This window comes from Bremia lactucae, linkage group LG2 (genome assembly GCF_004359215.1).
Source record: "Bremia lactucae strain SF5 linkage group LG2, whole genome shotgun sequence".
Lineage (NCBI taxonomy): Eukaryota > Oomycota > Peronosporomycetes > Peronosporales > Peronosporaceae > Bremia > Bremia lactucae.
This window is the reverse complement of record NC_090611.1, coordinates 3,882,724-3,896,449: the sequence shown is the minus strand read 5'-3', so window position 1 is coordinate 3,896,449 and position 13,726 is coordinate 3,882,724. Positions and strand designations below refer to the sequence as shown.

Sequence of the window (13,726 nt, the reverse complement as noted above, 5' to 3'; positions counted from 1 at the left end):
CATTTTGCAAAGAATGTCCTAGCAAAATACAAACCTTTGGTACAAGAAGATGAATGGAATGAGCTCCATAAGGAATGGCATTCAGTAAGTCCATTGGCACTCATCCACTCAATCGTCTAAGACCTATACCTAATTTAAATTTCCCCTTCTTTTAGGGCATGTATGCTGAAACCGAAACGTACTTCAATTAATTAAGGAGTACATTTCAAAACAAATCAATAATGGAAGTGGGACGGCAATTCAATATCTCCAGATCGTATGGATTGATCCCCACAAAGAAAATTGTGTTAAGGCATGGACGAGACAGATCCGCCATTTCGGACACATTGCGACCTCTCGTGGAGAAGGTGCACACAGTCGATTAAAACGCTTTCTCCCAACCAGTATGAAAAACTTACTCGGATGCTGTGAGACGATACAACGATCCATGGAAAGTTCCATGCTCGAATACCGGTCGGAGTTGGCAAATCAGCAAAGAAAAATCTTGCCCTCGCCATGCTAACGCCGTCAGGTATAATCTTTAAAATGTGAATCGATTGGTGTCGTACTCTGCGCTCACGAATGTGCATTGTCAGGTGAGGTTCTTTACTTGATAAAATTATCGAAATTTCAATGTTGCCAACTAAAATTCAACCTTTCTTACGGCTTGAACTTGCGCAGCGACCTTTTGATCCCAGTAATGCGCCAAATCAATGCCAAAATGTATTTGCAGCAGTTGGATTGTTCCTTGCCAACACCGACTACGGCATCAGCCACGGATTGACCGACAACTTCAACTTTCGGACGTTGCAGAGCAGTTGCACCTACCTATACAGACCTTACTTTCCTCGTCCTCAGGCGATCGCAAATCCCGAGGAAGTTTTGCCAGCTGTAATGGAAATAGTTGCTACAACTTTTAGGCACCTTCCTGTCCGGCAGCAGCAGAACTGGAGAAGCTCTCTCAAAAGACTCTAGTAGTCATACAAGAACCGGAGCCGGTAGGAACAGGAGAACGGCCACTTTCCTCGACTTCCGTGCCTTAAAATATTTCCACTCGTCGCGATACTTCGGCATTCGAATACGCTGAGCCCCTTCAAAAATACGCAGGCCACCTGTTTGTCGCGCTTGCGGGCAGCTGGCCTACCGTCACGACTCACGACTTTGTATTCTTTTCAGGGCTGCCGGCCGAACAAGAAAAAAAAATGGGGTGCAATATACCAGCGGTTTCACCGGCAGTAGAAGCGACGGACTCGACACAGACATCGACAGTATTCGAATCAGAATAGAGCTACGCCATTGATTCATTCATATGGTATTCATTCTTTCTCAATCAAAATTGAAAGTATTTCATCCTTTCCGTATCAAAATTGAAGTATTTTGCATTCACATACACTATCTTCTGTCGTTGTCAAATGCAAAGGTTGCTCGGTTGTTAATTGTGAAGATATGGCGATTTTTAGCGCTGGGCTTGTATTCCAATTCAAACGCTGACCAATCAAATGTCCTAGAGTTAGCCAATAAAAAGCTTAGATCTAGCCAACTAGTAATTTCTGTGTACGGAACGAAAACGTCTGTGTCCGGATCAAAAACGTCTGTGTCCCGAACGGCGGCCTAAATATTATTTTGTATGAGAAGAAATAAAAAAATTCATCATTATAATCTTTAATAAGTTTGGCTAAATAATTCCGATATTAAAATATTTAATAATATTGGCGCATAAGACATTGGTTTTATTGATTTGTGATTTAAGTTTAAATCAATCCCGCCAATCGTTATAAGACACGAATGTGCGGCGCGCAAGTAGGCACCATATATGATTTGTTATATATAGACTTAAGTCAGTAGTAGAATGAAGATCGTTACTTATATACTTAATACATTATTACAGGTTTACTTTTTTCTCCATTCTAAAGCCTTAGAAATAATCTTTGGTAGCTAAGGTTTCTTAACTATCTGTAATCTTCCTCTACTCGTCAGTGTACGTGAAGCAATCGAGGCGCCCCACCTTCACTGTGACAAGTGTATGTTGTCTAGTACTGTTAATAATGCTAGCGAATGTCGATCACGTGCTCATTTAGACGACCTTACTCTTTTCTGTTGTGCAGCATATCGCTATGCTCCCCCGTTCAACAGCATACTTTAAGATCATTGTAAGTTCACTATTGGCTTCTTGTCAAACGTTTAACATTCTGGACATGCTGGGTGATCACCACGATTCGATCGTTTGAAATATAAATCTTGTATCCTTTCGGCTCGTCACATTTCCGACAACGAAAGCCGCCATTCGACGTTCACCCAGCGTCTTTTATTTAGCTTCCTTCTATACTGTACATAGAGTACCAAATACCACTTCGTCACTTCAGACAGGTGTTTTTTTGCGAGCATTTGGATAAGAAACATATGCTCTATGTTTGCCTTTGTAGGACTCCAGTTGGTTATGCATGCAGCATACTCAGCTGCATCTCCCCAAGAACTTAATGGTTCACCGCTAGCAAACACCATGCTCCGCACCATATCTGAGAGATCACGGATACCTTGACTCTACACAGTCCACGCACTTAACATATTCCGTGTTGGGAGTGCAGGAGTGTGAAATAAATCGAGATTTTTTTTCTACATCCGCGCTCACGAATGAATGGTGCCCACCGGTATCCTTCTCGCGCAGTCGGATCGTGTGCGACGCTGGTGGGAGTATCGTATGCGCAAACTTTCCCCAGTTTTTGGCGCTCCACCGCTCCTAGCGTGATTAATCGGGCAGGAATTTGGGCTACTTCGCGGCTTGTCATGCACTGCTTCAGGCAACAAGAACGGAACCTGTTTTGGCACCCCTTCGCTCCCACTGAGCAGATTTTCTCTTCACATACCTGGTTTTGATGGCGTTCGAGCAATCGGGGATCACCCAACGACCAACACAGCCGCACTTGTCTTCTCGCGTTCCCTTGATATCAACCTCTATCTTCAAGGGGTTCTTCTTTTTTTAATTCTCGACGTCGTTAGGTCACGACCTGCGTACACACTGCAACGTTTTCTACATCGGCCATTGCCTCGTCCCAGGATTAGCCTCTTTCTCGTCACTGACGCACATAGTATGGTCGATAATCTCGCCGAACACCTCTTTACCATCTCCATCTCGGACATCATAATCAGTTTCGTCGATGCCGTCGCCCCTCTCGTCCGCGTCGAAGCTGCCGTCGTTATCGTTTATGTGTATCCAGATTGCTCTGGCGCCCCGGTGATTGAGCACCCACTTTGCTTCACCACCTTCATGTGGCCCTTCTTTTGAGACTTCCGCCGCAGGCCAAACCAGTCTTCTACCCCGTTTAACGAACACAACACGTGGCTCAATCCGTCAATATTTGGAACACACTTTCTTATCTTATGGATCGCAGACAATACATTTTCCAGCGCCGCATGATGCAGGAGTGCGCATTTAAAGCCTGCCCGTATTCCCTCTGGGAAGGGAAGTCTTCACGCATCCATCAGTGTGACGTCTACTGAAGGCGGCCATGCCACTGACGTGTACGTCTTCGAATTCATCGCCATAAGCACGCCCACTGACTCCTGTCCATCTTCGCTATACGTTCGCATGTTGTCTAAGCCTGGAAATATATTGTGAGACTTCGTCTTGGCTCGTAACCGAATGAATAGTTTTCGTCTGCGCATGTCTCATTGGTCGTGATCTGTCAACCGCGAATATTTCATCGGTCTTCCGATTTGAGGCTACATTTTTTTTCACCATGCTTCGCACCCTGTTCATGATGCTGCAGTGCATCCGCTCAGGCTTTTCGTTGCTCGCCTTATTAATTGCCCCGCTCACTGGACGCGAACTGCCAGCTGTCTCACAAGAAAACGTCCAGATTTTTGTATGTCTCCACCTGCATCAGTCGTAAAACGTGAATTTAAAAATTAAAGTGTCACTCGAAGCAGCCAAAAAAATGTTTATATTTCAGGACAGCTATTTCCTTCGTTGTTTGCCAGGAAATCACGGCAAAAGTTGGATTTTGTGGTCGAAGTTATCAAATTACGACTATCAAGTTGATAGCCAGGGGTTATCAGACATTTTAGGTCGTGAAAAATTACTTCACCTATGGCATCAATTAACGAATTTTTACCGGTGTTCTTACTTGATTAAACATTTCTTTTGTTTTCCTTAGCGCAGGCCAAACAGTTTTCTCGCTTTGTGTCCGTAAGTTTAACTTTAGAGACAGTGTTTCGGGCCATTCTGACAATTGAGGTTGCAACATAACGGCGATAGTGTTTTTTCATTTACGTGCCACACTGAACATCCGAATCTATCTCATGATCCTTTTTTGTCAGGACAGTCATGATTCTATCAAAGCTGATGGGGTTTGCGTAAAATGTCTTTGTGAATCTAGACGAACAGTGCATTATTCCCGCAATCAACGTCCATGATAGGAATTCTTCTTGTACGCCTTCCTTTGCGATATTCAAGTAACAACTTTTGTGTTTAAGCTTTCCATAAAAATCATGTTCACTTAGGTCTGCCGCGTATTGAACATCGAGAAGTCGAACCGTTTTCTGTGCCCAAACCTTTGGCCTTTATCACCACGCTGCATATTCCTTGTAATTCGAAATGGTTCACCATCTGATGCCGCCTTCAGACAATCTCCAAAGAAATCGGCGGTGCGGGGTCTTGCATTAAACTTAAGTCGCTCACAAGATGGTAATTTGAGCCACTATCAAGAAATTATTGGTTTTTGGTGATCGCACAGCGATCTCCGACTGCAAAGGTAGAGTCTTTTTTTCTGTTCCATTCGCTTTTCTCGAGAGCATGCGACTTTGAGGGAACCGTTTGACCACTGCGGTATCATTTTCTAAGCCCCTATTAATCAGTGTTGTTCTTAAATTATTTGCTGACTCGACAACGTTTCCCACGTCGCAACCGAAATTCTTGGTGCGCGGCTCAATTTCGTAGACTGTTCAAATTGGCATTATTCTTCCACTTGACGAAGAAAATCCTATCTATGGGTATTCGGGCTGGATTCCATTATTATACGCATCGATGGGTCCGCATAATGAAAGACGTTATTCAAAACGAATGGTGCGCACCTCCATAAGTGTCACTTACAGCTGTCAGTAAAAGAAATGACCAGTCCAACTCCGATGAGGCGCTTTACCCGCCGCAAATAATCTCTTACATTGAGCGGGTGGAATAAGTTTGAAGTAACAGTTTCAAATCATACACCAGATTTTGACTTACCGACCACCAAGATTCGACCTGTCTACGGTTTATTTTTTTGTGCCGTATCCGCAAGGTATTGTCCAAGAACATCAACCTTAATATCCTCGGCCAACAAAACCACATGCGCTCAGAAAAACCACTTGGCGAACGAATTTCTTGCCCCATTCTAGAAATCACGTTTAAGTTCATGGTATAGTTATGTTCCATTAAATGGCTGCAAGGCCAACATTCATTTTCTTTCGTCCGGCACCCCATCAAGTTGACGACCAGGAGGCGCAATGACAGGGTGTGGTATACTCTTTCGAGGAGAAGTTACCGTTAACGTTCTGTCCATACATTTACGGCCCAGGTGTCTGTCCCATGTCACAATTGACATTCTGACGAAGCTCTAAACCTTTTGCATAAGCCGGTCGCTGGGCACTAAATTAAGTAGTTGGTTAGATGTTTGGCAAACTTTTCGGAGAAATAGTACGCTCCAATGCCTGGAGGTTCATTTCTGCTGCAACTCCCAAGATCGTTTGAGAAAAAAATACTTGACTCCGCAGAGACGTTTCATGGCGTCCCACTAGTGCGGATACAGAGGATTTCAACCTTCCCATCCGCTCAGACAAGTCCCCGAGAATAGCCAACACATTATCCAGTGCTGTTCACGGCACCTTCAACTATTCTTCAACATGTTATTCGACGTCCCTTTACGACCGTCGCTCACCTCAGCAGATGCCACCGACTTAGTTGCACCACCGTCGTAATTTTTTGGGCTCTCAATTTGTGAGAAGGTAGGTAGAAGTAGACGTGAAATATATTCACATGCATGTGTAAGAGGGCACCTCCTGTTCTTGTCGCTTTTTCCTGCTCATATTACTGCTCTTCCTTGAATTGCTAGCTTTTCTTATTGCTACATTTATGACTTGCCAATCAAGTGCGTGCGCTCTTGGCCTTTCCTCACCTGCTAAAAGCAGAACATTTTGGCATTCCTCCTCACCCGTACCTTATAGCCTTCAAGTTTAACTAATCGCGCAGTTCGACAATTCTTGGCGCAGGGAGGGTCTTCGGTAGCAAATCTGTAATCATGCCAGGCTTTACACACAAAACATAGTTCTACAATCTTGGCGCTAGCGTAGTGGCAGATAATTCTGAAGCGAATATACACATGCTTGGTACTTGCCGTGCTTTGTTCGCTCTCCAATTGCTTTATTGCCGCTTGTTGTCCATCTTTATTTGCGTAGGCTTAGTAATCCACAGGCCCAGCTCTTGGAATTGTTTCTTTAATCCCAAAAACTCACGACCAGCCTGCGATGTCGCAATAAATTTGGCTTTCATCGATCACCAGGCTGTTCTAACGTACGACATAATAGTACAACACCGTGGCCATCTTCACACCATAACCCGACACATAATTGCGATCCGGTTCGTCAGCTGCAAATTGGCATCGCTCCAGGTCTCGATCTTGATATCATCTGATGATTTGCCGGTACCGCCTATCTGGAACTTCAACTTAAGTATCTTTCAAAAATCTCGAAATTCATTTGGCCTTTTTCCAATCGTTCATAGTCGGCTTGTGAGTTTGCTGATTTGCTCGATGCACCGCAAAGCACATGTCCGGTCTTGTACAACGCGCAAATAAGAAAAACTACCAGAGAATAATATATCCTCTCGCTCGCATATCCATTTGCTTCCGTTACAGGGAGGTAATCTGGCTCTTAATTAGTGATTTTTTAGTGTCTTCAACAATTCAAGCTCGCGCTCCGTTCACTATCTTTAATTCGTGTTCTTTTAGCAGTAACTCAATATATACTTCTTGGTCTAACACATAGCTCAAATTCTTATCCAGCGAAATATGAAGACCCAAAAATTATCTGCAATTTTCAAACCTTTTATCTTCAATCATTTCATCTTTTCAAAAAAATTGTCCATTGCAATCTTTGATGTACCTGTAACCAGCGTAGCATCCATGTAAACTCCCGACTACTGTGAGCTCGTCCTTGCCTATCTTGAAATACAGGCACATGTCTGTCGTGCACTGCACAAATCTAGCATCGCACATTTTCGACTACAGTAACTTGCTCGAAAGTCTGCCAGCTTGCTTAAAACCACACAATAATTTCTTCACTAGAAATGCTAGGTGAGTTGAACTTTTGACACCGTGTTCTTCTAACTTGTCTTGTCAAAATTTATTCCATTTAAAATCTTCATGAAAATGTCCAGATGTGTTTCTTTGGCCGCCTTTACGTATGCATTTAGTTTGGTACATCTCCATGGCGACCCGGCACGTTCAATCGACGTGAAAAAACCAGTACCACTTTGGATGTACTTTTTTTCATGACTGCAGCAAATGTCAAAGTGTAGTCGATGCCGAATGATTTATCATTTCCACATGCAACGAGTAGAGTTTTGAATCTTCCGACTTATCATTTACGTCTGTCTTTGTCTTTAACACCCTCTTGTTGTGCAAAACATGCGATGAATTAGGTGGTATCACCACCTCCCACACACCGTTCGCTTTCAAAAAATTTAACTTTTCAGACATTGCTGTAACCCGTACAGTCTTTTTTTACTTTTCATCACCTCACCAAAATTCTTGGATCGGCTTCACATGCCATATTGACGACTCCATGAAGTTCTTCAGATGGTACAACCTTAGTCTAATTTTTGCACATCGACCGGGTCAAATGTCTATCACATGTCCATCCAGACAACCGTTCTCTATTTCTGTTGGGCGGCGCATCGCTATACTCCCCCGTTCAACAGCATACTTTAAGGTCCTTGTAAGTTCACTTTTGGCTTCTCGTCAAACGTTTAACATTCTGGACAAGCTGGGTGATCACCACGATTCGACGTTTGGATATAAACCTTGTACCTTCATCGGCTCGTCACATTTCCGACGACGAAAGCCGCCGTTCGACGTTCGCCCAGCGCCTTTTATTTAGCTTCCTTGTATACTGTACATAGTGTACCAAATGCCACTTCGTCACTTAAGACAGGTGTCCTTTTCGCGAGCATTTGGATTAGGAATATATGCCCTATGTTTGCCTTTGTAGGACTCCAGTTGATTATGTATGCAGCATACTCGGCTGCATCTCCCCAAGAACTTAATGGTACATCGCTAGTAAACACCATGCTTCGCACCATATCTAAGCGATCGTGGATACCTTGACTCTACACAGTCCACGCACTTAAACATATTCCGTGTTGGGAGTGCAGGAGTGTAAAATAAATCGAGATTTTTTTTCTTCCTCCGCGCTCACGAACGAAGGGTGCCCACCGGTATCCTTCTCGCGCAGTCGGATCGTGTGCGACGCTGGTGGGAGTATCGTATGCGCAAACTTTCCCCAGTTTTGGCGCTCCACCGTTCCTTGCGTAATTGGTCGGGCAGCAACTACGCCTATCCCCCGGCTTGTCACGGGCAGCTGCAGATGACAGGAACGGAACCTCTTTTGACGCCCCTTCGCTCCCACTGAACAGGTTGTTCCTTCACATACCTGGTTTCGACGGCATTCAGGCAATCGTTGATCACGCCACGACCATCACAGCCGCAATTGTCGTCTCGCGTTCCCTTGATATCAACCTCTATCTTCAAGGGGTTCTTCATTTTTTTAATTCTCGACGTCGTTAGGTCACGACCTGCTGACCCACCGCAACGTTCTGGATCAGCCATTTCCTCGTCCCAGGAATAATATTCATTTCGCTTCACCACCTTCATGTGGCTCACTTCCGAGATTTCCACCGCAGGCCAATCCGGTCTTTCCCCTTATGACCCATTTTATGAACACGGAGCGTGGCTCCATCCCGCCAATTTTTGCAGCCCATTTTTTTCTTCTCTTATGGATCGCAGACAATATATTTCCCAGCGCCACATGATGCAGGAGTGCGCATTTAAAGCCTGCCCGTATTCCCTCTGGAAAGGGAAGCCTTAACGCATCCATCGGTGTGACGTCTACTGAAGGCGGCCATACCACCGACGTGTACGACTTCGAATTATTCGCCATACGCACGCCCGCTGACTCCTGTCCGTCCTCGCTATGCGTTCGCATGTTGTCTTGGACTGGAAATATATTGTGATACTTCGTCTTGGCTCGTACGCGACGATTGATTATTGTCAACGGCTGTCTCATTGGTCGTGATCTGTCGACCGCGAATATTTCATTGGTCATCCGATTTTATGCTACATTTTATTTTTCCAACCATGCGTCACACCATGTTCATGATAGTGCGGTGCATCCGCTTAGCCTTTTTCGTTGCTCGCCTGGTTAATTGCCTCGCTCATCTGACGCAAAATACCAGCTGTCTTACACGAAAGCCTCCAGAGCTTTGTATTCCCCACCTCCATCAATCGTGAAACGTGAATTTGAAAATTAAATTGTCACTCGAAGCAGCCAAGGAATGCCTAAATTTCAGGACAGCAATGTCCTCAGAAAAACACGGCCATAGTTGGATTTGTGGTCGAAGTCATCAAACAATGACTAATGCGATGATAGCGAGGGATTATTGGACATTTGAGGTCGGAAAAAATTACTCCACCAATGACATCAATTAACGAATTTCCCGGTGTGATTGCACATTATTTTTTGTTTTCCCGTAGCGCAGGCTAAAACGATTTCTCGCTTTGAGTCCGTAAGTTTTATTTCAGAGGCCGTCCCACTTGTCCGGATAGAGAGGATTTCATCCTCCCCATTCACTCAGACAAGTGTCCGAGAATAGTCATCAAATTATCCAGTGCTGCCCACGGCACCTCCGACTTTCCTTTAACATAATATTCACGTCCCTTAATGACCACCGCCCACCTCAGCAGGCGAAGCCGACTTAGTTGCACCACTGTCATAATTTTTTGGGCTCATAAATTGTTAGAAGGTAAGCAATGCACTTCCGCAGAAGCAGGTAGGAGTAAAAGTGAAATTTATTCATACTTAGCTAAAACCGGCCAAGACGAACTAACATGCATGCGTTAGAGGGCACTTCCTGCTCTTGTCGCGTTTTTTCCTGCTTATTTTACCGCTCTTCCTCGAATTGCTATCTTTTCTTGTCGCTATGACTTGCCAATCAAGTGCGGGCGCTCTTGACCTTTCGTCACCTGTTAGAACAGAACATTCTTACAAGGTATCTGTCGCATGCACCATCTTTAAGCGACTCTTCCTTCTGCAAAACCATCTGCGCTATGCGCAGGGGTTCGAAACATACGTCCCTATTTCGGTTTTGCATGAACGTTCCGTTCTGTATCCACGGCCCACCCCTGTGCGGAAAACATCATTCCGGAAAAACTGAGCTAGCTGTCCGAAATTCACCCCTCCCCGAACTACCTGCTGTCGCTAAATCGCATCCACCTTATTTACTCTTGCGCTAGCTGCTCTAATGCCGCAGCCGTCTCATCCAAGCCTCTCATCAGCTCAAAGGCCATCTGCAAGGCGTGAAAACTAACATATTGTCAGTGAGTTAGAGCACATTTAAGAATGTAGATGGGCTTCCGTTTAGGCTCAGCTAGGTACGAATGACACGTGTCGGCACCTCAAGTACGCAGTAGTTATATTCAGCAGAACTAAATTAGTAGCATTTAGTGGCCTGATTTCTTACTGTATTTAGAATGCTAAAAGATTTCAATATTAATCAGTTAAGAACTTCCTCTGTGATTTGCTGTGTGACCTGTCAGAGTGAAAATGGAATTGTTCTTGGGCTGTCAACCATCAGCTTAATGCTTGGCAGGCCCGTGGCGATCAATTCGGCATAACGGTTTGTGCGATCCCGGTACGATACGAGGTATCGGTCGCAAGTCTTTACCAAATTCGCACAGTTCTTCAGCTCTTCGACGGTATTCATCTCCGCCGACCGGTCCTCCGATTGGACCAAGTACACCCGTGCGGTGCCGCTCCCACGAATCCCATCACCCGGGCTTCAGAAAGCTCGGCTTGATCATTCTCCTCCTCCTCCTCTATATCGCCCAAGACTTTAAGCTCTGACGTAATCGTCTGCGCTTCGGCCTCGGCTCTTCGAAGTTAAACCACTCTCTCTTAAGCCAGTTTGCAATACTGTGTCTGCTATTCAACCAACGGCGCATCTCTTCCCAGCCTCGGGACCTACAGCCACCACTATTTTGGCGCTTTCGTTAATCGTAGAAGTCCGGATTGAGAAGAGCCGTTACCAGGCTGGTCCGTTACCAGGGCTTTTTTTACTGGCTCGGGTTGTTTTGGGCTGCAATAACCCAGTCACAATGGCTATGGCAAATATATAACTGAAAATTTCTGATTTATGGAAAATGCCACGCCTCGGACAGACGCGGAGAGTGACAGCACAACCTTTGTCCCCAAAACTCATCGAAAGAAGAACTTGGAGTCGCCGATGCACCATTATCACGACGGAGAAGCGTGCGAGTCCCAGGAGTAGGCGTGCTTTGCCATACCACATCCGTTTGTGATCTCTCCTTTCTAAAGAACAATACACACTAGAATAGTATCGCACAACATCAGATTTTAGCCAGGTAATTGATTAGTCCATCACTATAACATTAATATACACACCTTTTCAACTTAGGAATTTGTCCTAGAGAGTACAAAGAATACATTGTTTCTATGTAACGGGACACTGCCTACTTGTACTGCTTCAGTTCATGTCCGCGTCAGTGCGAGTGGTGCCTTCACATCACTTCACGTACAAAAGCACGTGCAGAGAAAGACTCTCTTTAAAACACTTGCTTGTAAAGAGGGTTAAAAGTGAACTGTATTTAATATGGTTAAGTTTTTCTGCTTTTATCTATTCAATACTAACTTAATTAAAAATTAATTCAAATCATGCAATAAGGTCCTTTCTGTCTCTCTCTTTGCGTGCGTCCAGTGCGGACTGGACCGCGGAGCAAGTAGGTATAATGGCCTATATCTACTATTGGATAAGCTTTTCGAATATTACTAAAAGTAATATTCTCCAAATATTCTCTACCTTTTAGATAATAAATCAATTAACAACCTGTAAGTGTTAATTTCTTCAACGACGCACCCCGTTACCTTCTACCTCTATAACTTTATATACATTCCTTTACAAGGACATCAAATCATCGTCTTGACTATTTTTGTTGTGTGAAGTCAAACAACCGTGGAAAATTAAAGGTAAACAGCTGTACAAATTCTGCTACTAAACATCGGAGGCTTGCATCTGCATCTATCGGCGGTAATGAGATATCATGAAACGACATACAATAAGCGATAATTTGATTTCGATGAGGAATAATTCACTTTCAAAACTCGATTGAAAAAAATCATTTCATCCAAGCACTACAAGATTTCCGTAATTTACAATCCATTTTCTAATATCCCGTATTTAAAGCGAAAATAAGCGCTCAACCGGTTTTCGGGTGCCACCAGGTGTCCGCTGTTCGTCCTTGGACAACGACATTGGGGCACCATGATAGCCGCTAGCACTTGATAAATCCAATACTTCAGCGTCACTTTTCGTTCCCATTGGGGCCAAATTCTCTCGGTACCCCACTTCTTGCTTCTTCGGAGGCAGATGGTAATTATCGTCTATTTGTTTGTTTTTATGTCGATTTTGAAGAAATGCTCGAATCGAAAGGGCAATTGAAAAAAGGGTCGCAAGGCCACCGGCAATTGTCACGAGCCACTTCCACAAGGGCCATTGGTTGCATTCTGGAGGGTGTGTCCAGTCGGATACACACACACACGTGCGCACATTGTCCACAACTTTCACACTCCCTCGCTCGTGACTGCATTGATCCACGGTTTTATCAGCCTCGAGCGAGTTTGAATCAATTTCCTTGGTTTTCACGCCACTTGATGGTACAATAAATTCCTCCATGTCGTTCGCATCGCACGTTTGACTGTTGCCAGCGTCGTTCGCTTCTATAATCACTGCGTGTTCCGGAGACGCTGCGCGACAGGCGTCTTTGCCCCATCCTCGAAAATAAAGACTTCCAGCCGATGGAACACAAATTACAAACGTGTTGGCTTTCTTGTTTGCCATTGTATCGGTACTTGTCGGTGTCACTGTCTTCTTTTGTCCAGTCTTAAGCATCACGTACGTAACGTTCTCGACGTTACTCCACGTGAACGACAGGTACGATCCCGCTTTGACAATTGCTGTCACACCGTCGTCTTTACACGAGACACTGTCGCCGTAATGGACTTCTCCGAGCGTGCCACAGTCAAAGCAACAGACTCCTCCTGTTGCTTTGGTGCAATCCGCAAAAACGACGGGGTCGTAAGTATACGGGACGGATGAAGTTTTGCCAATGCACGTGTTGCAACATTCGGACGACGAGGTAGCGGAAGAAGCCTCAAAAGCACCTTGAATCGCGTCAAGGAGAAGAAGAACAAGACTTAGCACGACAGACACGAGAGTTTTCATTTTTCGGGGTCTCGGTCGCGAGTAACAAAATGATTCCCGCACAAGGAAGGATCGACGAGGTCTTTCTTGCAATAGTCCTTATCGCGAGGTTAAAAAGAGGCGAAGAGGTCTTTCGTATTGACGATGAACTTTAAAACGGCCGCGACTGATTTATTGACATGTCGTATCAGATGTCGTTCCTTCGAAACCGATTGCATGTGC

At 44.7% G+C, this 13,726-nt stretch overlaps 2 protein-coding genes across 2 annotated transcripts; both read right to left on the bottom strand.

The window, feature by feature from the left end:
• Positions 1-3,447: 3,447 nt before the first annotated feature.
• Positions 3,448-3,642, bottom strand: CCR75_002524 (uncharacterized protein; the record flags this gene model as incomplete). Its single annotated transcript, XM_067960621.1, has 1 exon — positions 3,448-3,642. The coding sequence occupies one exon, from the start codon at positions 3,640-3,642 to the stop codon at positions 3,448-3,450; it is 195 nt and encodes a 64-aa protein (XP_067821784.1).
• Positions 3,643-12,481: 8,839 nt separating this feature from the next.
• On the bottom strand, positions 12,482-13,525 carry CCR75_002523 (uncharacterized protein; the record flags this gene model as incomplete). Its single annotated transcript, XM_067960620.1, has 1 exon — positions 12,482-13,525. The coding sequence occupies one exon, from the start codon at positions 13,523-13,525 to the stop codon at positions 12,482-12,484; it is 1,044 nt and encodes a 347-aa protein (XP_067822132.1).
• Positions 13,526-13,726: the final 201 nt, after the last annotated feature.